General features: G+C 43.3%; 1 protein-coding gene across 3 annotated transcripts in view; it reads right to left on the reverse strand.

Annotated features, from left to right (window-relative positions):
- Window positions 1-6,387: 6,387 nt before the first annotated feature.
- Window positions 6,388-27,940, reverse strand: part of GOLGA7 (golgin A7) — a 68,360-nt gene continuing 46,807 nt past the window's right edge. For all 3 annotated transcript variants that reach the window (XM_029604132.1, XM_029604130.1, XM_029604131.1), the window contains one exon: window positions 6,388-7,408. In XM_029604132.1, the coding sequence (XP_029459992.1) occupies window positions 7,364-7,408 (45 nt within the window). In that variant the 3' untranslated portion in view covers window positions 6,388-7,363. The remainder of the gene's footprint in view (window positions 7,409-27,940) is intronic.

The following is a 27,940-nucleotide window of genomic DNA, read 5'->3' on the forward strand; positions in this document are numbered from 1 at the left end:
TATTACAGAAAAAAGATTGAGAAATTCTCTCATAATCCAAAAACGCTGTTTGACATTGTAAAAAAGCTAACTGATGCACCCCATGAGAGAGAGAGAGAGAGAGAGAGAGAGAGAGAGAGAGAGAGAGAGAGAGAGAGAGAGACTATAATATCATGACCCATAGGCAGGTATTTGTATCCCTACGGTAGGCCCACCTAATAACGAGGTGGGGATTAGGTAAGAGTGTAGGGGGTTAGGGGCCACTTTGACATTCTACGCGACACCTACGAACAGAACAGTGGTCTCTTGTGAAGATTTGCTGGCCTTCGGAATGAGGAAACTCACTCCAAGATGAGATTTGGGCAAGGTTCTCTCAACCTAGCTTGATGGACTCTCTAGCTGGGTAACATCAAGCTAGGTTGAGAGAACCTTGCCCAAATCTCATCTTGGAGTGAGTTTCCTCACTCCGAAGGCCAGCAAATCTTCACAAGAGACCACTGTTCTGTTCGTAGGTGTCGCGTAGAATGTCAAAGTGGCCCCTAACCCCCTACACTCTTACCTAATCCCAACCTCGAGTTACTAGGTGGGCCTACCGTAGGGATACAAATACCTGCCTATGGGCCATGATGATATGGCCAGTCAGTCTCTCTCTCTCAAAAATGGTCCCCCAGTGGTTGATTGCAGGAAATACAACAGGTCTGGCACTTATCGCAGAATCTGAAATGGTATCGCAATTTGCGGTAACTTAGCTCTTCGCACAGGTAATTAGCGCAAATTGCGATAAATACTATATTAGCATAAAACACGCACCTTTTGCTATCGCATGCGGTACTTACCGCATTTTGATAAATCCACTCCTTAGGGCAGCGGTTCTCAACCTGTGGGTCGCGACCCCGGCGGGGGTCGAACGACCAAAACACAGGGGTCGCCTGTGTTTTGGTCATTCGACCAAAACTGGTCTGCGGACCGATCCCAACGGCCCGGTCCGCAGACCAGTACCGGGCCGTTGGGGATTTTTGCCGGTCTGCGGCGCCGTGGCTGCTGCGGGGAGGCGGGACGAAGCTGGAGACCTGCCTCCTCCAACCCCAAAAGGGAGCGCGTCGCGGTGCTCCTCCTACTTACTTCCTGCCCGCAAGACAAATGTTGCCGGAGCCACACGGGCAGGAAGGAGGTGGCGCGTCAGCCGTGTGCAGAAGAGGAGCAGCGGGGCCGGGAAGACTAGGCCCGCTGCAGAGCCCATCCTGTGGCAACCCGTAAAGAAGAGGCCCAGAGGTGAGAGAGAGGTGTGTGCGAGTATGAGATGAGTTGAGAGATTGTGTGTGAGAGTGAATTGAGAGACTGTGTGTGTTTGCAGAGACAGCATGTGAGAGCCTCTGTGTGTGTGAAAGAGACAGCATGTGACAGTGAGAGCCTGTGCTTGAGCAAGGCAGCATGTGGGGGTGTGAGAGAGCCTGTGTGTGAGACTCAGACAGCCTGTGCCAGTGAGAGACTGTGTGTATGAATGATTGCATGACAGAAAGAGCATGTGACAGTGAGATCCTTTGTGTGTATGTGTGTGAGAGAGAAATGCATGTGAGAATGAGAACCTGACTGTGTGTTTGAGGGAAGAAGACAGGTGGAGAGAAAAGAAACAGAAAAAAAGGCAATATAAAAGGAAATTGCAAAAAAATAAAGGGAAGCAGATGTAAAAAAAAAATGTAATTACTTTTTACTGATTGGTACATGTAATCTTTGGGAATGTGCAAGAGTAGCACTTTCTCTATGGCGGATCTCACAATGTACGAGATCAACATGGAGGAAGTGGAAACCCAGGGGGCCTGCACAGAGGAGGCAGCAGAATGGGCTTCAGTGCCAATAGCAGCAATCAGCGCCTCCCCAATAGCTACGTGGCAGCAGTGGCAATAATTAGATTAATTGTTTTACTCAGCTGGAGGTGACAAAGTATGAAGTGGGATGTGAAATCAGCTTGATCTGGTGGAGAATTAGGATTGCTGTTACACATGAACTGTATTTGGCAAACATTAAATTAAAGGGAGCCAGGATAATCAATTGAAGCCTGCAGCTGAGGACTGATTCATTATGACTCATGTAGAAATTAGTGCATTTTCCAGATTAGTCTGCATAACACAATTCTCAACATTCAGCATTATTTCTGCTGCATAGAGTTTTATCTGAGAGCCTCTGAGGTTGTGAGGGAGCCAGTAAGAGTGAGAGCATTAGTGTGTATGAGAAAATCCAGGGGAGTAAGAGTGTGTGTGAGTGGGGGGGGGGGGGGGGAGAGAGTGTCTTACACCCTGAGAGTGTATCAGTGTCTGTGAGAGCGAGAGGTTATGGTGGGTATAAGAGCATGAATGTGTATGTATGTGACAGTGTATGTATGAGAGAGAATGGACATGTGAGTATGTGTGAGAGAGAGAGGATAACCTCCTAATCCTCGACAATATCAGGGTGACTGGAAATCAAGAGCTCCCATGTATGGACAAGCAGGGGCTTTTTAAAATCCTTATTAGTTTTAATTATTGTGTGTTATTTGATGTATGTGCTGTTTTGAAATATTTTATTGGTGTTTGGGAAATTATAAAAATGTATATGATTTTAATTAATAGAAATTCTATTTATCAGTAATTTTAAAGTATTCTTTTATTAGTATGGTTTTACTATTATAACTGATGCTTTATGTTTCTTAATTTTATTGTTTTATGAGGAATGGTGGTTCTGTTTATAAATGTCATAATAAATAAATATGCACTAAAATCCAACCCCATCCATAACCCCGCCCCCATATGACCAAAGCCCCACCCTCGTCCCGCCCTCGCCCCACCCTCGCAGGGCGAGGGCGGGGCGAGGGGTCACCGCAACATGAGGAACTGTATTACGGGGTCACGGCATTAGAAAGGTTGAGAACCACTGCCTTAGGGCCTTATTTTCTAAATGGATCGCACGCGTGCGAAACGTCCCTTATCGCGTGTGATACCAAAATGGGGGCGGAGTCGGCCCCGGAAAAGGAGAAGTCGGGGCGTCACCGGGGCCGACTCCGCGAAGACGCCGAGGACAATGAAAAGGTAAGGCCCTTTTCACGTCCGAGTTCGCGCCCAATAGCTATACCTTCTATGGTGGCGCTATTGGGTGCGAAACCGGCAGCGATCGCACTGTGACGGTGCGATTGCTGCCGGCTAGCGCAGGCCCACCCCTCGTTTCGGCCCCCCGTCCCTCATTCCCTAAAGTATCGCAGGCCTGTGATACTTTAGAAAATGAGGCCCTAAGTCTTCAGCACTGAATCTACACCCAAATAGGAAATAAACATGCAATCAAGGGAAATAGCAAAATGGACTAACTTTGAAGAAACCTCATCAGTAGACGTTGAAAACCTCATTAAACAATTGAATCCAGCAAACCACCCATTTGACGATATTCCAATCATAGCATTAAAACCTTTAGCACATATTTTAGCCCCCACTATCACTTCAATGATAAATAACTCTGAGTCAAGGATACCTACCCGAAATATTAAAAGAAGCAATAATTAGACCCGTGTTAAAACAAAATAATCTTGATCCAACCATACTTAACTACAGACCTATTTCAAACTTTTCCCTCCTTGCCAAACTGATAGAAAAAATAGTTCAGAAACAATTAACAGAACATCTGGAGAATAATGATATTCTTTTCCCGTCCCAATTTGGTTTTAGAAAACATTTTAATACAGAAGCACTTTTGATTTCATTGACTGACAATTTTAAAAGGTTTTGATAATGGCCAAAGAAAAATGTTAGTACTCTTAGATCTATCTGCTGCATTTGATATGGTTAATCATTCCATATTACTTGATAGACTGTCCAGAAATTGGCATTGAACAAACATCTCTACAATGGTTCGCATCCTATCCCAGAGACCACTCATATAGAGTACAAATTAACAATACCACTTCAGATATGATCAAACTAAAGACTGGAGTTCCACAAGGATCAGCGTCGTCAGCAACACAATATCTATATGTTGCCACTGGACTTGTGTACAAGGATGACATACAAATACTAACACCAATAAATGGCTCAATAGAAAAAACTTAAGTTAATTGCGCTGTACCTGTCAATAATCAGTCAGTATTTAATACAAACGAAACTCGTTTTAAATATAAATAAAATGGAAGTTGTTATATTAGAAAGAAAAACTTCATCAGGCACTCTTCCACCATTAATATTAAATAACTCCACGGTTAAGCTTTCTGACAAGGAACGTGACTTAGGAATAATAATTGAACCCGAATTAAGTTTCAAAAAACACATCTCAAATAAAGTCAGAGAAGGATATTTAAAATTAATGACATTAAGACACTTAAAACCGCTTTTAAAACAAAATGATTTTAGAATATTGCAGTCAATCTTCTCTAGCACTGACTATTGCAACGCCTTATTTTTGGACCTACCTGCATCAACAACTCGCCATTACAACTCCTACAAAACGCTGCTGCGAGAATGCTGGGGATAAGAAAAAATTAACATATAACCAAGCTTAATGGCCCTCCATTGGCTTCCGACTGATTCAAGTATTCTTTTTAAAGTTTTATGTATCCTACATAAAGTAATTTTCGGGGACCAGAATGACTGGCTGAAAGCTGCTACAAGATTACATACTCTTCAGAGAAACCTCAGATCGGCAAATAAAGACCTTCTGACGGTGCCATCTGTTACTTCAGCGAGATTAACCTAGTGCATGAGAGAGCCATCTCATTAGCAGGCCCAAAACTTTGGAATGAGTTACCCCCTGAAATAAGAATTCAATCCGATCTTAAAGTTTTTAAAAGAAATTTGAAAACCTGGTTATTTAAGAGAGCTTATAGCAGTACTGGCTGAGTCTTGTTTCTAATCTTATTCTTTTATGTTTTATCATTATTCTTATGTATCTGTTTAATTTTAACCTTGATAGTTAATTATATTGGTAAGTTTATTTTAAAATTAGTTTTACCTCTATTCTTATGTATTTATAGGTTATTTTATATTGAAGTGATGTATTTATTTTCTTAATCATGTAAACCGTTGTGAAAGTTTTACTAAAAAACGGTCTAGAAAACCTGTTAAATAAATAAGAAAAGATATTTGAATAATGAATGCAACCTGTAACTGTTTTGCACTCTGTGTCACATTAACAGAGAACTTGATGATGGTAGATAAAGACCAATATACCCATCATGTCTTCCCATTTCCCTACCTACCTGCAGGCCCCACTCATTTTCCAGCTTTACATATTGCTAAGGGAGCTTCTGTGCTTATTCCAAGCTTTCCTACACTGGGAGTCTATTCCACACCTCCATCACCCTTTCTATGAATATTTACTTACGTTACCCCTTTCAGCCTCATACATCAGCAGATTTTATACTGCGTGTGTACACATTCGCATGAGAGCCTTAACCACGTTTTCTGGAAATTTAAATGCTTTTTTTTTTTTTTTTTTAAATTAAAAGAGGAAATGTGTTCAATCGCCATTGTTGTGAATTATTCCAGAACTCTTATGCTCTGCACACATGCGGCAGCATAATGAATAAAGAAAGCAAAATATTTTAGCCTCTGTTGTGTGGAGAGTATTTCAAGTACTTCCATGGCAAGTGGCAAAGTTCATCAAGCCTTGTTTTCATGTCATTCTCTTGATAATTCTTTAAGCTGGTTAGAACAGTCAAATTACCTGCAGGTTGGCCTGTCATGCTATTTCCAGCTAATTAGTGTGACAATTACCATAGCAAAGCATATTGTGACCACCAGCATGCCACATGCTCCTACTATAAATTAAATTGTCCTAATATAGCTCTCAAAAAAAGGGACCAGCTCATTTTTCTTCATCCTTTCAAGTGGATTAATGGAGAGAATTCTTTAAACAGGTTCTCACTTTCATATGTTACCAAGGAATGTAATGAAAAATGCCAAAGCATGAATCTGTTAGTTTTAAGGCAACTCTTTTTCCTATAAATTATGTTTATTTATAATAAAACCATAGAGAAAAGCCAAATGTTTGTTACAGACATACATTAAAGGTAGAGAAGCCGGGCACTTTAAAACTAACATCTCCGCACTCATTTCAATGTGCTTCCACCATTTACCGAGAGGCAGTCTTACACATTCTGCTGTCTGCAATAGTTATATTAAAATAGTTGATTTTCTCCAGAAGAGAAAAAAGGCATGAAATACTGTTCATTTAGATTTAATTAACAGGAAATCTAAACTGCATTTTCCATAAAAAACTGACTTTATGTCAATATGGTGTGCTGTAATTCTATGAGGCACTCTGAACTGTCTTCATGTACACACTTGCTCTTCAGGAGAGCAGAGTCAGATGGGGGACCAGAGGAGTTGCTTAGCTTTTACAAAAAAAACATTTTTTGGAAGCAGTAGTGCTGGAAACTTCATCCGATATACCGTATAGGAAGCAAAATGATGCTTCAGGGCTGGCCACTAAATGCTCAACAATTGTCTGATCTGTCCAACTTTTTTTTTTTTTGGTTTGTGTTGAAATGATGTCTGAAGATCATGAATGCCTCTGAATTCAGATGGCATGAAAACAAATTAATCATTAACACCACCCAGGCATTTTGCAAATACCCATCTTCCATTCTAATTTTTAAAATATCTGACCTATCACCTATATACAGCTATAAAATCCTACTTTAATTTTGAAGACTGTTTCACCAATACATCTGAGCACTCAAAAGGGAACAAACTTGCAGTCTTGCTATCAGCTTCATTATTTGAATGCACAAAATTTAATACAGAAGAAACTACAGCAGGATGTCCTCAGCCTCGAAAAGGTTTGTTTCATTAAGAGAGTTCACCCTCAAACAGTCTGACAAATCACTTATTCCATCTCCCTTACGCTGCATCCTTAGAGCAAATGCACACAACTTTGAGCAACTTTCACGTGTGCTTCTTTTCAAAAAGTTTTAGTCTTCTACTTGGAATAATTACAAAATTATTGACCAGTTTAAAACCTTTAAGATTAGTGCCAAGACCCATAAAGGGCTCTTCCTGCCAATGCACAGGTGCCAGTAAACAGTGTCCAAACAAACCACTTACAGTCCCACAAACACATTACACAAAAAAGTGTTAATAGCTAGTGGTCACATTAACCACATATCCATCAATCATCTGAACTACAATTTACAAACCAAGGACCACAGCAGTTCTTGCAATGATTAGACAAACAGCTGAAAGAGTCTTTCAATATAGTTTAGAAAAATAAAACTGGATGCAGAGGAAGTAGCTCTCTCTCTCGCCCGGTCTGGAGCACAGTTTTTAGAAAAATGGTCTGTGTCGTAGATGGCACCAGAAGTTTCCACAGCAGACATTAAGGAATGATGCTATAGATGGGAGGTAGGGGAACTTTCAGTGGTTAACCGTTAACCATTTGGACAGAGACGAACCAGCCACAATTTGCCTTGATTCTGTAAAAACAAAACAAAAAAAACACAGTATGTAAGACAAATAAATCTTACTGCAGCCTCTGGCTTGTATTATAAAATGCTTTATGATCATTCATAATGCAAACTTGTAAAAAAAAGTAGATAGGTCCATTAATAACTATTAGAGAATTGGGGAACACATCCTCTTGCTGCCAAAAGCTGGGAATGAACTACATGAAATGGATCCTCTCACCCCCCAATTAGGATCTGTTGGATAGGATGCTGGGCTTGATGGACCACTGGTCTAACCCAGTACAGCATTTCACAACAAACAGAGGCTTTGCCTCTTAATCACAGCAGGCTGAGATATATACTGAATATTCAAAGGAAGAACAGACAGGAAGAGCGTATGATACTTTCCCAGGCAGGGCATCAATCAGGTCATCATTAAACTTGGATATGCACATGGAGTCAAAGAGAAGCAAGGCTTGTAATGCCATGAGGTACAACCAACTGCCAAAGTCTCCTAGTGATTCATGTTGATGCCATAACTCAAACCATTTTAGGATGTACTTTGCGACATCTCATTATAGCACATCTGTGCAAGTGAATGGCTACCAAAAGCCATAAAAAACTAACTTTTTTTTTTCAGCTTTGCATCTTGAGGCATTCTTTGAGTTGTGTGATCATTTTGTGTTTTTCGTACAAGATAACTGCACTCCCTGTATAGTGTGTATTATTCCAAAAGTACTGAAACTGACACAGAACGTATATGATTACTTAATATTCTCATGTCAGGTCATTAGTTTTGAAGTCTTTCTCTGCTGCTTGATGGCAAGACTCTTGACAGAGGGGTGTCACAAAAGACTTCATACAGAATGGCATATGGCTAGACTGTGCATTGCGTATGGTATCACTTATCTTTCAGGGCTAGGCACTTTTCCTCCTGTTCTTTGGGATTCCAGCTCAATCAGAACCAGGGCTGGGATTCAGCACTATAAAGCCTTCATGTGGAACTACTGGGAATTTTTTTTTCCCTATTATACATCTCCTCAGCCAGGGGCCATGCACTAAAAGCTCCTTCTGGTACTCTGCAATCAAGGGCCCTAGATCTAGCAATCAGGTGTCAACTGTTGCATGATAACTGGGACTTCTTCCCTGCTCAGGAGGGCATAAACGCAGCCTCCCTGGAAGCCCCAGCAGACCCAGTAAGTAAAAGATCTGACCAGCAAATCAAAGCCAGGTCCTTCTACAGGGCACTGCCACACTTCCATTGAACCACCAGGGCAGCCCTGTGATGTCATTTTTGATTTGATAGAGCATACGCTCTGTTGCGACTCCCCTGCACATAGCTTCCATGAAGTTAAATACATTACTGTTTAACAGTTTAAAGCAATTTAGAGAGACTGAAACTTAACTTCTATTACTAGTTATGTATGTTTGGGAACATAGCTTAGGGCACAGAGGTTAAAGCTATCCTTTAAGGCAAATCTTACTTGTTTAATGTACCTTATGGGCTGTATTTAAACAAAGGTTGCATACACCCTTGTGCACTGTGTGTGTACAATATAATGTGCTGTTTTAGGTCTACAGAGTCATTAAGGAAGACATTATGCAGACTGTTAGTGTCAAGCTGACATTTAGAAAGTCATTTTACACCCATCAGAGTCTCAAAGCTGGGTCTGCTTGTAGCGAGTGCACAGCTTCTAAATCACAATTAAGCTTAATAAAAATATTTGCCGTTCATGAAACTATCCAGAAGTTCTTAATGTAAATCTCATTTCAGAAATTTCAGCTGTGTTTGAACATTTTGATCAATTAGGCTCTTGTGGGCAAACTGCTCACAACCTCCACCACCTAGGAAAAAACATGCTATGTAGCAGTAATTGCTGTGAAATGACTCATGATAAATGGACTGGGCCAAGCAGATGCAGCTGAGGTGGGGGGGAGAACACACTTATTCTGATGTCACACAATCTAGACCAGACATGTCCTAGTGATGTTACAAGTTTTCAAAAGTGCAAATTTTATTAACTTGGAGATCTACATTTCAAAGAAAAAGCTACTGTTTATAAATTAATAGAGCAGCAAGCAATGGACCCTGCACCCTACTTGCTAATAGAACCCTCAGTTTTACATGTCCAGCAGGAAAAAAAACAAACACACTTTTGGACACCTCTTAGCTTTTGCTTAGAGAGAAGAAAAGATCCAAGTGAAAATTCTTACATTTATGAATGAAATTAAAAAAAAAAAAAATCCCATTAGGATGCAGTGACTGCCTGGTCAAAGACATTATTCTGTAATGTAGCATAAAGACACTCATTACTAGATAGGTGGTATCATGATCTGACCTTCCTAAAAACAAGTTAATAAAAAACAAACAAAAAAAAAACCATATGGACTCACCTCCCCTCATTTTTCATTTATATTTCTAGCCCAACCTTCTGTTGACCACACAAAAAGGGTTACAGAATAGTTTTAAAATGCTTACAACTGGAAGAGAGTACATGCTAACAGTTAAGATGGTTTCTTATCCAGGCACAGGAATGAAGCCCCTGGTTGAATAATCGTTTGATTCACAAGCAGATCGATGCTGGGGGCATTCACTTTGTGCCAACTGCAAGGGACGATCTGAGCTGATTTATGGCCTCATTTTCCATGGTAAAACAATGCTGTTGCTGGCATAAAATGGATGCTTCCAGGAGCAGAGGGCATTCTTCAAGGCAAACCAGTTCACAAGCCATTACAAATTGTAAATACAATCATGAGATGATTTTTACCTAGCAGGACAGCTCTCTTCCAGGCTATCAGAAAGTAAATAAAAAGCTGTTCACCAATGAAATGGAACAATTTGAGCTATCTATGACAAAAACTACATTAGAACTAATCTTTCTGATGGGGCATAAACTTTTTTTTTCAGCCTAGCAGTTTCCTCTTGCTCATTTGGTCTTCCAGTTCTATCAGAACTGGCTTCTGCTGTGGTACAGCACCATAAGCCTTCATTTACAAGTCCCCAGGGCATTTTCCCTAGTTTATATCCCCTCCCAACTCAGTCCAATCATCACAGAAACAGTCCTTGTCTCAAGGCTACAGACTGCATATCTCCGTCTGGAACCTGGCTAAAATGGACTCTTTCAGATTCCCTCCCCCCAGATTCGTAACAGCATGCAGCACTTGCCACGGGGCTGGATGCAATGTTCTTTTTAATAGATCACAATGAAAGCATCTGTTAACTGGACCAGAAAGGAGGATAGCTTTTTAAATTCACACTTGTTTTTTTACATGTAGAATTAAAAGGGTTCTTAAAAATAAACAAAACAAAAAAAAAACAACAAAACCACTAAACTTGTTTAAAATCAAATTAGCAATACAAAATATGTAAGGCTTAAAGATAAAGCTTTAAAAGGGAAAAGTGTGCTGAATCTACGAGTATGAAAAAAATAAGAAAGTTGGCTGCTATATGAAGAATCTTAAGAAACTATGATTTATAAATTATAACATTAAATGTAATTGTCTAGAGCAGCGGTTCTCAACCGGTGCGTCGCGACACACCAGTGTGTCGCCAAGCACCGGCAGGTGTGTCGCGTGGCTCCCGGTCCCTCCCGCTGCTCGTTCTTCCCTGCTGCCGTTGCCGCCGGGCTATCAGCACGTTCAAGCCCAGCGGGAACGGCAGCGGTGCAAAAAAAAAAAAAAAAAAAAGCTGTGGCATCCGCGGCTGCCCTTTTCTTCTTCCCGCGCCTGCATCCCCCCCCCCCCCGGACCCGGAACAGGAAGTGATGCGCGGGAAGAAGAAAGGCCGTGCCGCGTGATAAACTAGCAGGCACGGCCTTTCTCACGCGGCACGGCCTTTCTTCTTCCCGCGCACCACTTCCTGTTCCGGGTCCGGGGTGGGGGGGGATGCAGGCGCGGGAAGAAGAAAGGCCGTGCCGCGTGATAAACTAGCAGCGGCCGCTGCTAGTTTATCACGCGGCACGGCCTTTCTTCTTCCCGCGCACCGCGTATCACTTCCTGGTCCGGGGGGGGGGGGGGGGGGGGATGCAGGCGCGGGAAGAAGAAAAGGCCAGCCGCGGATGCCACAGATTTTTTTTTTTTTTTGCACCGCTGCCGTTGCCGCCGGGCTATCAGCACGTTCAAGCCCAGCGGCAACGGCAGCGGTGCAAAAAAAAAAAAAATCTGTGGCATCCGCGGCTGGCCTTTTCTTCTTCCCGCGCCTGCATTCCCCCCCCCCCCCCCGGACCAGGAAGTGATACGCGGTGCGCGGGAAGAAGAAAGGCCGTGCCGCGTGATGAAGTAGCAGCGGCCGCTGCAGCATCGGCCCCCAAGCTATTGCAGCAGACGGTAATCGGGAGAGGAGAGAGCAGCAGGAGCCTCCCGCGATCGATGGAATTCTTCCTTATTGGCCTGCGGGGGCTGGAGGAGGAGGAGCAGCTACCGTTGGGGGGGGGGGGGGAGGGAGAGAGAGAGGAAGTGAGTGACAGAAAGAGAGAGAAGCAGCCAGCCAGCCTGTGTGTGAGAGAATGTGTGTGATTGAGAGAAACTGGTCAGAGAGCTGATGTATGTGTATATGTGAGAGACAATGAAAGTGACTGCTCAAGGAGATGACTGATGTGTATGTGAGACAGTCAGGGATGTGTGTTTGTGTGTGTGTGTGAGAGAGAGAGAGAGAGAGAAAAAGCATGGAAGTGAGAAATCTGGGTATGTGAGAAAGCATGGGAGTGGGAAGCCTGTGTGTGTGCATGTATATGAGAGAGACTGGTTGGTAAGGTGACGGTGTGACTGGTGTGTATGTGAATGTGAGAGAGAGAATGTGATTCAGGGAATGAGAAGCCTGTGCACGTGGAGAGCGAGCATGGAAATGAGAGAGAGAGACTGGTGTGTGTGTATGTGTGTGTAACAGAGAAAGTGATTATGGGAATGAGAAGCCTGTGCATGTGAAGAGAGTGAGCATGGGAGTGAGAACCTGGGTGTGTGTGAGACACAGCATGGGAGGGAGAAGCCTGTGTATGTAAGACAGAACATGGAAGTGGGAAGCCTGTGTATGTGTGTGTATGCATGCATGAGAGAGATCAGGTGACGGGTGTGTGTGTATGTGTATGTGGGAATAAGAAGCCTGTGCATGTGAAGAGTGAGCATGGGAGTGTGTGAGATACAGCACGGGAGTGAGAAGCCTGTATATCTGAAAGAGAACATGGGAGTGGGAAGCCTGTGTGTGTGTATGCATGAGAGAGATCAGGTGACGGGTGTGTGTGTATGTGTGAGAGAGAGAAAGTGATTATGGGAATGAAAAGCCTGTGCAGGTGAAGAGTGGGCATGGGAGTGAGAAACCTGTGTGTGTGTGAGACACAGCATGGGAGTGAGAAGCCTGTATATCTGAAAGAGAACATGAGAGTGGGAAGCCTATGTGTGTGTGTATATGCATGAGAGAGATCAAGTGACTGGTGTGTGTTTGTGTGTATGTGAGAGAGAGAAAGAAAGTGATTATGGGAATAAGAAGCCTGTGCATGTGAAGAGTGAGCATGGGAGTGTGTGAGATACAGCACGGGAGTGAGAAGCCTGTATATCTGAAAGAGAACATGGGAGTGGGAAGCCTGTGTGTGTGTATGCATGAGAGAGATCAGGTGACTGGTGTGTGTGTATGTGTGAGAGAAAGAAAGTGATTATGGGAATGAGAAGCCTGTGCATGTGGAGAGAACAAGCATGGGAGTGAGAGACTGGTGAGTGTATGTGAGAAAGAGAAAGTGATTATGAGAGTGAGAAGCCCATATATGTAAGTGGAACACGAGAGTGAGAAGCCCATATATGTAAGTGGAACACGGGAGTGGGAAGCCTGTGTGTGTGTGTATGGCATGAGAGAAACTGTTCAGGAAGGTGACTGGTGTGTTTGTCAAAGACTGGGAGATGATTGGTGTGTGAGAGACAGAAACTGGTCATGGGGGCATGACTGGTATGGTGTGTGTGTGTGAGAGACATGGGCCCTAAGGAAGAGGACCATGAGTATAGAGCTTAGCCACTACTGCTGTTTCTGGTGTGTGCTACAGCCTGCATGGAAGAGGAGTAGGACAGCTGCTGGAGGGGGTAAGTAAAGGTGGCTTTTTAAGTTTATTTTTCTTGATTGACTGCCATTTTAATTATTTAATATTATGTGATGTGTCTGCTTTTTTTGAAATATTTTATTGGTGTTTGGAGAATTTTTAATAGTTTTTATGAGTTTTTAATTGTTGGATGTTATTCTGTTCATAGTTGTTGTGAAACATTTATTCTGCTTATTAGTATAGTTTTACAATTATTTCTGTGTGGGGATCTATAGCTGCTTGTTAGTTCTGTTTTCCTAATAAGAGGTGTATTGGTTTTTAGGGCCTGATTTTAATATTTATAGTGTTGCCTTTTCATAGATAGGGTTGCTCCTGTTTGAGTGTATTCCATAATACAGGTGTAACTGTGTGTGGATTAGTTTATGTGCATTACTACAGATCCTGGGAGTATGTTAGGTCGGTTCTGTGTCTGTTACAGAGATATTTTACTAGCATGTAAGTGTTTTATCAGTCTTATTTGTTGCGTTTTCTCAAGAGGACATGCATTGGTGGTAAACTGCTGTCTTTTCATAAGTAGGGCTATTGAGCCTGAAAGTAGAAGGAGTTTGAGTTGCTGTTACTGAGATGACACCAGAACCAGAATATCTTTTTTGTAGATGAGTTGAATGGGGAATGTCATAATTCTGCTTTACATCCATTATTGTGGATCAGGGGGGTTCCCATGGATGCAAACTGTACATTTACATCTAGCCCTGTGACGATCATGGGTCAGTGTGTCACGCATGTGAGAACCATCTGTCAGGTGTGTCCCGACAGAAAAAAGGTTGAGAACCACTGGTCTAGAGAGAACACAATCTAATTTCATGGTGGATTCCATTGTTGGATGTAATAAACTGGCACCAAGTCACTGACAGGTACTGGGAGTGGACTCCATTCTCACTCAAGATGCCATCACTTCTCACTGAGATCAATCAAGCATATCTGCTCGGTCTCAGACTCCCATGTTAGATCTTATTTGGCTCCCAGTATTTAAATTATGGACACTTGGGAAGCTATGTTGCAGCTTGTAGAAAAAGATTAATTTGCCCAATAAACTACCAGTCCTACTTTCTGGATGGTTTGGCCACGTTAAGAAACAACCTTGTCTGTCTCCTGGTATGTGTACAAAGACAGAAGTAAAAAATTATTATTTTTTTTTATTAAACAATGAAATGCTTTTTGTAGTTAATTAAAAATTCCAGGTACCATCCTAAGGCAACTGGCTACAAACCAAAAAAGTTATCTAGTAAATATAGCTGTACAATTAATACATCTGAAACTATCACGCTAAATTATTGCTTAAACAGTTAAGAGTATCTTATGTAGAAAATAACTAATAAAGCCAACACAAAAACATAAGTTATAACCATTAAGTTTGCTTACCGAAAATTGTATTTTCTGTAGATTGTACGATGAAACAGTTATGACATATGGGGCAACTTCATCCGGTTGCACCAAACAGACCTCTCAGCCAGTACAGCTTTTGCTCTACTGGGCAGGTGCAGGAATTCCTACTCTGGCGTTGCTTCGAGAATCCCCTCAGTCACTTTGAGAACTAACTCTAGCTAGGTAGTCGAATCACTTAGGAGATAGGTGGGTATTTAGCATGGCTGATTCATCCTGCTAACTATGGAAAATACCATTTTTTGGTAATTAACTTGCTTTTCCCTCAATAAAGAGGGCTGAATTACCATGACTTGTGGAGAGTCTCAAGCTAAGGGTTGTAGCAGTGTTTACATGGTGAGGTCCAGGTTGTTTTTTCAGTAGAGCGGACTACTGCGTGAACAGGCTACATAAAAAAATGATTGTCTAAATTTGTCATTTCTTGATAAATTGTCCAGAAAGTAATAGGATCAAAAAATGTGTACTAACAACCAAGTTGCAGCTTTGCAGATGTCTTCAAGAGGCACACCTCATAGATGAGCCATGGCTCTCGCTTGATAAGCATTGATAGAGTTTAATCTGGATACCTGCTAGAGCAGTGGTTCTCAACCTTTTTTGGGCCGGGACACACCTGACAGATGGTTCTCACATGTGTGACACACTGAACATATGACCATTATGGGGCTAAATGTAAACATGCACTCTGTATCCACAGGAATCCCCTCAATCCCCAGCAATGAGTGCAGAGCAGATCTAGGGCATTACCCGTACAACTCGCCATACAAAAAAGATATTCTGGTTCTGACAACATCCCAGTAAAAGCAAAACTAACTCCTTTTGCTACCAGGCACAACAGCCTTCCTTATGAAAAGACAGTAATCTACCACTATTGAGAAAACACAACAAATAAGATTGATACAAATGCCTACATGCTAGTTAAATACCTCACATCGGTCACACACCCTTCCAAGTACAGAAAACTACAAATTATAAATATGGAGACAAACTGGAATGGAAAACCAAAAAAGCCACTCTGCATGCAGTGCGAACCTGGAGGAATGGAAAGAGAAATATAGCACCTAACAGACTCTCAGGATTGGCAATAATGCACAGAAACTAATCTGCACAAAGTTACACCTGTATTATGGAACACACTCAAACAGTAACAACCCTATCTAAGAAATACAACTATTAAACCAGGCCCTAAACACTAATACATTTCCTATTGGGAAAAATAAGCCAAGTTGCTATACAGCCCTACACAGAAATAATTGTAAAGCTATACTAAAAATGTTACAAAACAGCTGCTGAACAGAATAATATCCAACAATTAAAAACTCATAAAAATTATTAAAACATGTCCAAATATCAATAAAATATTTCAAAACAGCAGACATTGCATAATACCCAATAATTAAAATCGCAATCAAGAAAAATAAATTTAAAAAGCCACCTTTACTTACCCTCTCCAGCAACTCTCCTACTCCTTTCCCTTCCAGGCCAATAGCACTCACCAGAAACAGCAAGGGCTGCTGAAGCTCTGTCCTCACAGTCCTCTTCATTATCACCCACAGCCAGTCAATCACACACACACACCCCTAATTAGACCCCACGCCCAGCCTCGGTCTCTCTCACACTAGTCATCTTCCTGACCAGTCTCTCAATCACACACACCAGCTCTCGCGCAGGCACCCATTCACACCCACACACACCAGCTCTCGCATAGGCACCCATTCACACCCACACACACCAGCTCTCGCCCAGGCATCCATTCACACAAAGACACACCAGCTCTCACAAAAAATGTCTTCCTTCACTGCAGGGATGGGCTCCAGTTCCGCTGCGGCTTTACTCTGGCGGGCCTTCTTTTTTCACCGCCACGGGAATGGGCTTCCGTGGTGGCCTTGGTCTGGTTTCCTCTTCGCCGCCACGGTCCCGTGGCGGCCTTGCTTGGTCGGGGTTGGGTTTTCCTCTTCACCGCCATGGGAATGGGCTCTCGTGGCGGCCTTGCTTGGTCGGGGTCGGGTTTTCCTCTTCACCGCCACGGGAATGGGCTCTCGTGGCGGCCTTGCTTCGCAGTTCAAAATTGCTATTCCTCTCATCCCACCCCCGCGCTACGCGATGCCTGCCTCACCGGCCAATCAAAGGCTTCCTCCCTACTTCCTACTCCCACTAGCAGGTAGAAGGGAGGAGGCTTCCAATTGGCCCGCTGGGGCTGGAAAAAGGGAGAAGGAAAGTACAATGTGGCAGTGGGACACCGGGAGACGTGACACACCTGCCAGTGTTTGGCGACACATCAGTTGAGAAGCGCTGTGCTAGAGTATAGCAATGCGCAATACAACTGGCTAGCCAATTGGACAATGTTCACTTGGCTACTGCTATGTCCAGTCATTTAGGATTGTAAGAGAAAGGGCTGTGAAGCCTGATGTGGATTGAATAGTTTTTTTGGAATAAGCCAATGCTCTTACAGTCCAAGGGGAGGAGGGCTCTCTCTCACCTTCATGTGCATGTGACCTCAGGAAGAACAAAGGGTAGGGATGGCCAATTCCAGTCCTTGAGAGCCACAAATGGGCCAGGTTTTCAGGATATCCACAATGAATATGCATGAGATTTATTTGCATACAATGGAGGCAGAGCATGGAAATCTCATGCATATTCATTGTGGATATTCTCAAATCCTGGTGTGTTTGTGGCTCTTGAGGACCGGAGTTGGCCACCTCTGACAAAGTACAATGGCTTGATTAATATGGAAAGCCAGAAGTATTCTATATAGATTGAACAATGAACTAAACCACGAAGTTCATTATCCCTCCTTGCCAACATTACTGCTACCAGGAATATTACTTTCCATGTTTTGACCTTGAGAAAACCAGGAGTCCAGTGATTCAAACGGCAGTTTCATAAGTTGTGCTAGGATCATGTTGAGAACCCATGGAACATATGGTTTTGTGACTGGAGGCTTAGTCTGCTATAAAACATCATGAATTTTGACACTAAGAGATGAGTGGAGATGGCATTTACCTTACTCATCTCAATAGTAAACTTAAGTCTTAAAGAAGTTAGAGAGAGCAAGTGTTTAAGTTCTTGGTTTGCATAAGAATGGATCCAAGGAATTTTGCTGATGCCATGTTAATGGTTCTCTTGCATGCTAGGATTCCTCAACTTCCTTTGGTAAGGACAATCCAGTATTTATTGAGCACTCAGACAAGCTGTGAGACTGAGGGATGGCAGATTTGAATGAGACATCCTCCCTCTTGGGTTAATAAGGATGGATCTAATTTGAGATGGATAAGAAGACTGTTGGATATCTGCACCAGATATGCAAATCAAGCTTGTCTGGGCCACAATGGAGCTATGAGAAACAGATGGGTCCTGTTTTAGATATTAGTGGGATTGGTGGAAACATACATGAGATCTGCGGTCCAGTTGAGCAGAAAAGTATCTTGAGCTATTCCGCGTTTGCTCGGAAGAATGGAAAGGAACTTTTCCAGTTTTGTTCTGACGCAAACAAGTATTGCTGGAAGACCCTATAGACTAAACAGCCTATTGGCTATTGATTGCTGTAGAAAAAAATTTATGTGGTCAAAAGACTGCTGAAATAATCTGCTTACATGTTGGAAATCCTTGTTTGTTTACATAGAACATGGCAACTTGATTGTCAGTCTGAATGAGGATGCTCTTTCCCTTGAGTTGTCGGGTAAAGGTTATTAAACTGCATCTAATCACCCTCTATACAAGGAGATTGATTTGAAAATGTTCTCTCAAAATGACCAAGTCCCTTGGGTCTGAAAGGGGCCTGTGTGAGCTCCCAAATGTCATTAGGTGTAGGAGAAAAACATAATAGTGCCCCCTCTTGAACAGTGAGAGGGTCCAGCCACCAGCATAGATCCTGTTTCATTTCTATCAAAATCTGTACTTTTGTAAACAAAGGCTGAGTGAGCTGATTCCACTGTGCATGAAATCCCTATTGTGGATGTCGCATATGAAGATGGGTTAGAGCAGTGGTCCCCAATAGCCAGTCGGGTTTTCAGGATATCCATAATGAATATGCATGCAAATTTTCTCTCATGCATATTCATTGTGGATATCCTGAAAAAACCAACTGGCTGGTGAGCCCCCAGGACAGGGTTGGGGATCACTGGGTTAGAAGAACATCTTGGATTGCTGCTGCCATGTCATCTAGAACAACCATCACGTCTCCGGCTGTCAACTGATGTGTGCGCAGCAGTCTGTGTACTAGTGACTTGAGAGCATTTACTCAGTCAAAGGGAAGAAACTCTGTCCTGCAGCAAATCCATGCATGCTCCAATTAATTTGATCCTCCGAGTAGCAATTAGAATTGGCTTCTCAAAATGTGTTAGGTTATGGCATGACTTGTCATACCTTCTTGTTCCTTGCTGGGTTTTTTTTTTTTTTCAATGCCATCTTAAAGGAAGGGGAGAATATGATTTTTTCCCTCCAACAGCCAATGCCCTTGTGCTCAGCTGCCCATTACAGCATTTGTATCCAGGATCACTTCTGGTATGCAGGACGCTGAAGGCTGATGCAGAGTCTAGTGAGGAAGCGCTCAAAATCACCAGGAGAGGAAACAGAGTCCTCTGGATCTTCAGCCACCATAATCTGGGTGATGCAGCACTTTATTTAGGCTAGGTGTGGTATCCAAAGATGAGATCATCAGTGTGATCGTGCAAGAGGGAACTTCCATTGTAGCTGTTCTGGTAGAACAGCTATTGCACCAGTGGAACTAGATTCTGGGTCTGAGGAGATTCTGTGGCTCTCTTCTGCTGGTGTTTGAGGAAATTGGAGTTGCTCACCCTAGTCGTATATTTTCATTGGATCTTACACTTTCTACTGGTGCTCCCTATGGAGCTTCTACTGGGGTTAATGAGACAGGCAGTGGTTACATTGGACTCTGTGGGATTTGTTTGTGGGAAACTGATTTCAGATTTCTCTACTAAACTTGCAAGTTTGTCTCAAAAGACTGAGCCTGTAGTTTTGCAACATGTGGGGCAATTAAAAGAACATGGCAATAAGATTTCTAAGTTGGAATGTGATGTCAAAAACCTTCAGTCTCTTAATGCAACTATATGGTGCAAAAGCAGGGATCCCTTTCCAGATGGGTTGGGTATCTGGAAAATCGTGAGACATCTCATTTTGTGATTTTTGAATTTTCCTAGTGTGGTGGGTGAGCTGCCTCGTGTGACAACTCTCTCATTGAAATTCTACACATAACTGTAGATACTATTCCCTTATTTAATAAGGTGTATTTCCTTCCATCTATCGCATTCCAGGCTCAGGTTTCCTCAGTTTCTTTCGATATGTCTAATTTAACCAATTTCCTGGAAAGTTCCAATACTGAAATCTCAGAGGGTACAACCTTTCTTGATTTACGTACCGTTATGAAGTTATATTAATGTAAGTTTTCTTGGTCAGGTTGTAAGAATATTCCCAGATTTAGCTAGAACAACCCAGGAAAGGAAGAAAAGATTTCTTGCTAAGAGACCAGAGGTTTGTGTATTAGGAACTTCTTTTTTATAAAAAGGTATCCCCTATAAATGAGTTATCAAATACAAATGGGTTTTTTTTGTCCCAGAGCAATTATGTGTTTTTCTAGATTCTAAAATCTTGGTCATTAATTCCAAGTTAGGACTTTCCAGATGTACATAATATTTAATATGCAGAGTTAAAACATGCCTATTGCAGTTTCTTTATAGTTTCCTTGATCTCACATTTTTCTGCTGGCTTCCTTCCCTTTTTCTATTTATGGGTTACATCTGCTGAGGAAATATGTATTTGTATAAAATTTACAAGTTTTTCTTTGCTGTTTCTGAAATTTGTATCTCAGCATCTTTCTGAATAAGCAAATTTGCATACCGTTAACTGTGTTTTCTGTAGATAGCGGGATGAATTAGCCATGCTATCTGGGAACGACCCTGGAGGCCCGAGGCAGGAATTTTAGAATGTACAGAGCTTTGCTCCTGCACACCTGTGAGGTGCCTTCCCACGCGGCTGCCTGCATCGCTCAGTTGGGTATAAAGCATAGAGAAGCAGAGTACCGCAAAGTAGAATAAGAGCAGGCAGAAGGAAGAAGGGCGGGGATGCATGGCTAATTCATCCTACTATCTACGGAAAACACCATTTACGGTAAGCAAACTTGCTTCAAACCCCCCCCCCCCCCCACCACCACCACCACCACCACCACCGATAAACAGGCTGAATTAGCCATGCTGTCTGGGAGTCCCCAGCCAGGGAAATGAAGCACAGTCACATGTCCAACCAGGAATGTTTTGTATGTCCAGATTTGTGAAGGATCATCTGTGCAGCAGATCCCTTTGATTGGTGGACAGTTAAGAATTAGTAGCATGACGCAGTACCTTCTGCCCCACGGACGCATCTGAACTGGCGTGTTGGAGGCAGTAGTGAGATGTGAAGGTATGCAGTGATGACCATATTGCAGCTTTGCATATGTCCTGAATTGGCATCTGCCGAAGGTGGGCAATTGAAGCAGCCACAGCTCTCAGCTGGTGGGCCTTGATCTTTGATTCTAGACGCTCCGATCTGGTAAAATAGCAGAAGTGGATGCATTGAGTCAACCAGTTCGCTAGTGTCTGTTTTGTTACTGGCAATCCCAGAGTATTCAGGTTGAAGGAGAGAAACAGCTGTGAATGTCTGTCTGGTGAATTAGCCTACTATAAACAAAGGACTAACATCCTTTTGCAGTCCAACTTGTGTAGCAAATCTTCTCGGCTGGATAGATGTGGCTTAGGAAAGAATATTGGCAATGTTATGGCTTGATTCAGATTAAACGCAGAGACCACTTTCGGAAGGAAGGACGGATGGGTCCGCAAGGTAGAATTGCAGATAAGGCTAGTAGTGAACTAGTGCTTGAAGTTTGCCTACTCATCTCACAGACATTATTGCTACTAGAAATAATACCTTCCATGTAAGATGTTTGCATTGGCTCAAATGGTGGAAGCATCAGTGTCTCCAGAACTATGTTCAAGTCCCAAGGTATGGCTGGACGTGAGATAGGAGGACGAAGCCTCAAGGCACTTTTCATGAAGTGAGATTTGAGGGGGTGCATGGATATGGCAGTTCCCTAAACAGAAGGGTGTGTACACTACTATGGTGCTGAGGTGTACTCTGATGGATGAAACCACCAGCCCTGAGATGTACAGTAAATGTAGGTATTGAAGTAACTGTTCTGGTGAGAACTGAAAGGGGGGGGGGGGGGGTGTCAAGCGACATTGACACCAGTGACTATCTATGCCATTTAACTGCATAATTTTTCCTGGTGGATGGTCTTCATGAGGAGATGAGAATGTCCTGAATCACTGTTGGGATAGGAAGATGGCTCAGTACTTCCCTTTCAATCTCCATGCTGTCAGATGAAGGGAGTCTTGCATGGGATGAAGCAGTGTCCCCTCCTCGTGTTAGGTTTGCCCTGTGTGGAAGAAGGACCGGCAGTTGTATGGAGAGGTGTGCATGAGGTAGGCATAACATAGCTGTCTAGGCCATGGCTGGCGCTATGAGGATAAGATCTGACTAGTCCGCAATGCATTTCTGGATCACCCAAGTGATTAGTGGGCTTGGAGGCAGTGCATATAACAGGCTCTCCGCCTACATGAGCAGAAAAGTGTCCTGAACCACTCTTCGATTGCTTGGATACAGACAGCAAAACTCTGCCACTCAATGCAACACAGAACTACCAAAGAGATCTATACGGGTTGTTCCCCCCATCTCTGGAATAGGGAGGCCGCCATGTCTCGATGCAGTTCCCACTTGTGAGGATGAAAGATCCTGCTGAACCGGTCGGCTTCCATGTTTTTATTCCTGGCAGGTAGATGGCCTGCAGCTATATTGAGCGAGTTAGCGCCCACTCTAATGTCAGGGCCGATTCTCTGCATAGTATCTTGGAAAGGGATCCACCTTCCTTATTTATGTAAAACACAGCCACTTTATTGCCCATGATTGTTTTGTGTTGAAGAATGTGAGGATGGCATACCGTATGGCTCATAGTTCTAGTAGTTGATCTGAAGTGCTCTCTCGCTAGGGGATCAAAGGCCTCGTGTTTTGAAATGAAGCACATGTGCGCCCCACCCCTTTGCAGAAGCGTCTGTAGGTAGTACCATCTGATGAGCTGAGATCCGGAAAAGGTGCGTCCCATTGTAAAACGCCGAGCCTCAGCCACCAGTCCACATCAGCCATCATTGGTCAAGTCAGAGTCACAGTTCTCGACAAGGGATGGAAACATTGAGACCACTGGGATTTCAGACCCCACTGCATACAGAATATGTGAAGGCACATGTGAGGAATCACATACACTGCTGCTGCCATAAGTCCCAAAACAGTGAGAATTTGACTAGCTCTGGGATGTGAAAGGCTCCAACGTTGAGGCAAGACTCTGAAAGGAACGAATCCTGTCCGCCGGAAAAAAGGCTTTGCTAAGGCGCCTGTTTATGATCGCACCTATAAATTGCAGGGTTTGAGAAGGGTCGAGATAGGATGTCTCATAATTTATGATGAAGCCTAGATTTTCCAGGCAGGTTATGGTCTGAATTTGATGGACTTGGATCAGCTTTGGGTTCAGGGCTATGAGTAGCCAATCGTCTAAGGAAGGAAAAAAGCTTTATTTCCTCCTTCCGCAGGTGGGCCACAGCTACTAGACATTTTGTGAACACCCTGGCAGCGTTGGGTGCTGACCTGAAAACAAAGGTAGCGCCAGGAAGAAGGGTGCATTGCTATGTGGGCATAGGTATCCTTGAGGTCTAATGAGCACATCCAGTCGGGCTGCAGAAAGGGTAAAATGGTCTTCAGAGAAGTCATCTTGAACTTTTCCCACAAGACGAAGTGATTGAGGGCCTGGAGGTTCAAAGTCTGCTGCAATCCTCCCCTTTTCTTGGGAACGAGAATGTACTGGGAATAAAATACTTGGAGCTGCCAATGTCAAGGCACTATTTGAAATCGCCCACCGATGAAGTAATGATTGGACTTCCTGTAGGAGGAGGAGGAGGAACATCTCCCGTGCCCCTTGAAGGTGGAGCAAGATGTGGAAACTGTCCGAAAATTTAGGCAGTAACTATTTTGGATGATGTTGAGAACCCAACAATCCAATGTGATTTGACCCCCAGCCTGAACAAAGGAAGTGAGGCATCTGCCCACTGCTCCAGTTAGCTGTGGTTGAGGTAGCTTCAAGAAGACTTTTGGGATTTTAGTCTAGTATTTTACGTCAGTTTTTGTGTTCACTGGGTTTGGCTAAGAGCTCGCGATTGGGTTTGTTGTGGCTGTGGCCTTTGTTGGTATGGGGGAGGCCTGTAAAGAGAATGGCTTAAGGGGCGCCTTGGGTAGAAGGGCTTCCTTTAGGTAGGGTAGTATCGCTTCGCAGGTGTCTGTTCTGCTGGCAACATGAGGGAGGACATCGCGGCACTCTGCTCCTTCAGCTGAGATATTGTCTCGCGAAGCTGGTCTCCAAACAAGCTGTCACCTTTGCATGGAAGGTCCGCAAGTTTTTCCATGTACATCCTCACAAATAGCACTTTCCCTAAGCCAGGCTATCCTTCTGGCTGCGATGGCTGCTGAAGTACATGCTGATGTCTCAAACCTCTTGTAGATCATGCGAAGTACATATCACAAGCCCTCTTCTATGTCAACTATACCAGCCTTTGCGGCTTATCACCTGCAGCCTGATCTCCGTTGGACTTCAGAGCTTGAAGGCATTCATAGAGGTATTGCATTACATAGAATTGGTGTTGAATCTTCGCATGCAGCATTGATCCCTGGATCATCTTATTACCAAAGTCGTCTAGATACTGGCCATCCTTGCCCAGGGTGGGGGAAGGGAGGTGTGTGTTGGAAAAGAGCCTGGTCTTTCTGGCTCGCTTCATTGTGGATTCCACCCCCACAGACATGCGGCAACAGGACCGGGCCATAATGGGTGGACTTTCTCATCCTAAACTTTAAGTCTGCTTTCCTGGAAATGGCAGGTGCGGAGAACGGCAATTCCCATGCTTTATCCATAACCCCATCCAGGACTAAGTGCGAAGGCAGGGCTGTAGGCTCTGATGGGACATCAAAAATCTTCAATAACCTATGGACCTCTGCTCTAGGATCAGGCATCTTCTTGGTCTCCAGGTTCTGAATGTGCCTACCTTTTCTATGAATCTGGAGTACGAGAGATCCTCTGGCAGTGATGTTGGTTCGGGTGAGAAGGGCAAACAAAATGATAAAGGGGGTGGAACAGCTCCCCTATGAAGAAAGGCTGAAGAGGTTAGGGCTGTTCAGCTTGGAGAAGAGACGGCTGAGGGGGGATATGATAGAGGTCTTTAAGATCATGAGAGGTCTTGAACAAGTAGATGTGACTCGGTTATTTACACTTTTGAATAATAGAAGGACTAGGAGGCATTCCATGAAGTTAGCAAGTAGCACATTTAAGACTAATCGGAGAAAATTCTTTTTCACTCAACGCGCAATAAAGCTCTGGAATTTGTTGCCAGAGGATGAGGTTAGTGCAGCTGGGTTCAAAAAAGGTTTGGATAAGTTCTTGGAGGAGAAGTCCATTACCTGCTATTAATCAAGTTTACTTAGGGAATAGCCACTGCTATTAATTGCATCAGTAGCATGAGTTCTTCTTTGTGTTTGGGTAATTGCCAGATTCTTGTGGCCTGGTTTTGGTCTCTGTTGGAAACAGGATGCTGGGCTTGATGGACCCTTGGTCTGACCCAGCATGGCAATTTCTTATGTTCGGGTGGATCTTCTAGGGGGACTAAGGGTATACCTGAAGATCCTGGAGAAGAATACACTGGGTCTCGGTTCAGTCTAGAGGCTGGCGGGCTCAACTCTATCACCAGCACTTCACCCTCCAATGTTCCCCGGAGTGGGAAAGAAGGAGCGGAATGTTCTGAAACCCCTACTGATGGGCTAGAGGGGGACTGTGGATGTTGAGTAGACACTAACATGTCGATGAAGGTCTGAAGAATCTCGATCTGCCCCTGTAATGCCTGGGAAGTAGATGATGTTGTCGTCTTCTTGGCTGGAAAATAATCCTCTGGGCCTAGCCTGGGAGACTCAGATGCTCGAGGCCACACAGTTTTCAGATGAAACTGTGTAGATGACTCATGTTGTGATCATGGGATCTATCCCTTTATTACTTCAGGACCACTGAATGTCCCTGGTCGAGGCTGAGGAAGAAGAGCGGCTGGAAATGCATGGAGCATCCACCTCAGAAGCACCTGAGCCTTCCAGATTAAAGAGCGGGAAGGCTACTGGTGAGTCCCTCGAGCGGTGGGAGCTTCCCCCGGCAGAGACTTGCAATGCATGATGCTCGTGTGTCTAATGCGTTGACACCACATGGTGGGATTTGCTTTTAGCCTTCACTTGCATGGATTGGGCTTTGTCATTGCCTTCGAAATCTGCCTCGGCGCTGGTTGAGTCGACGCAGTTCTGCTTAGCATGCAGACTACGCTCTCTGTTGGGCGATCTGCGTCGATTGTCTCCATGCGCCGGGTTAGACACCTCGGCTCTGTGCCGGTCTTCCATAATGAGCATAGAGGTTGGTTGGCTCCTTGCCCCCTCCTCTGTATATAGTATTTATTCTATTTTATTGCACTTTATATATTTATTGCTCCGCTCACCCCTTCTTTTTTTCCTACTCCAAGTTAAGGCTTCCTTGTTATAATGTAACTGTATGCTCTGTATCTCTGTTGATTGGTTAATTGTATATTCTACTTAGTTCATTGTAAACCGAATTGATTTGATTTGTATCAAGAAAGTCGGTATATAAAAAGCCTTAATAAAATAAATAAAATAAATAAATAGTGGTCAATGCACATGACGCAGGGACACCCTTTTTACTCCACTCCATGGCGTCTGAGGCTGTGCAGGCCTGTAGAGGCTTCCTACCCCTGGCCTTGCATCTAGACTCCTTTGGGGGTTTTAATTACTGAGACTTCCTGGTAGATGGCTCCAGGGAAGATGCCTGCATTTTCTCATTCAGCCTCCTGGACTCTCGGCCTGGGGAAGATTGTGTGGAGTGCTGAATGGGGGCTCAAGAGCCCAATGGGACCTCTTCAGACTCCTGAAGCTTGACAATCTTTGCAGCTCACTGGTGCTGTGCCTGTGGAGACATCCTGCCACAATCCCAGCAGGATGTCTAGTCATGGATCAGCCCCAGGCATAAAGTAGCAATAATTATGTCCATCTGTAATGGACATAATTTTACCGCACTGGCAAAACTTAAAGCCTGGGATCTTAGGGGCCATAGTAGCATGGAGTTCATAGAGGTGAGAAGGAGAAGAAAGAGAAAAAAACCCAAAGAGGCAAGAAAGAAGAACCTGCATCCGTTAGCTGAGCGGAAAAAGTGAAAACTGAGGCGATGCAGGCAGCGGCGCAAGAAGGCACCGCACAGGTGTGCAGGAGCAAAGCTCTGTACATTCTTCTTTTTTTTTTTTATTGAAGTTTCAATTTCAATACATTGAAAACATTAAGAAAAACTAAATACAAGTGACTCAAAAATATTATAATTCAGGAAATATGATTAGTTACATATTATAAGAATAGTGGGAGAACCAAATATCAAGCGGATTCACAAGAAAATAATCACAATAATAGTAAGCTGTATCACCATGTCATGCAGCATATATTTTCATAAACCAACCCCTCATAGAGCAATTTAAGTGCGAATCCAAGTATACATGTAGTAGTTGTGAATCTGAAAAGATATAGTTATCATTTTGATATATCAGTATACACAGACAAGGGAACCTTAAATAAAATTTGGCATCCCAAAAGAGCACCTCATTTTTCATTGAAAGAAAAAAGACTTCCTTTTTTCCTGCGTCTTATTTGTAATGTCAGGAAAAACTCTTTTTTGATATCCATAGAAAAGCTGTTGTTGTTTCCCGAATGATCTCAGTATGTTATCTCTGTCCAGCGCCTGTATAAAGGTCACAAACAAAGTTGCCCTTGCTTCAATCTTGGCTTCGTATGGTTTTTCCAGAAAATCTGTAAGATTATCATAAGCAGTATTATCCCGTTCCTCTTGTGGTTGATTTAATTCTTTGCCAGGGAGGTAATAGATTTTGGAAATCTCAGGCAGATTGTTTTCTGAAAAACCCAGGATATT

The sequence above is a fragment of the Rhinatrema bivittatum genome, chromosome 5 (genome assembly GCF_901001135.1).
Source record: "Rhinatrema bivittatum chromosome 5, aRhiBiv1.1, whole genome shotgun sequence".
In the NCBI taxonomy this organism is placed as follows: Eukaryota; Metazoa; Chordata; class Amphibia; order Gymnophiona; family Rhinatrematidae; genus Rhinatrema; species Rhinatrema bivittatum.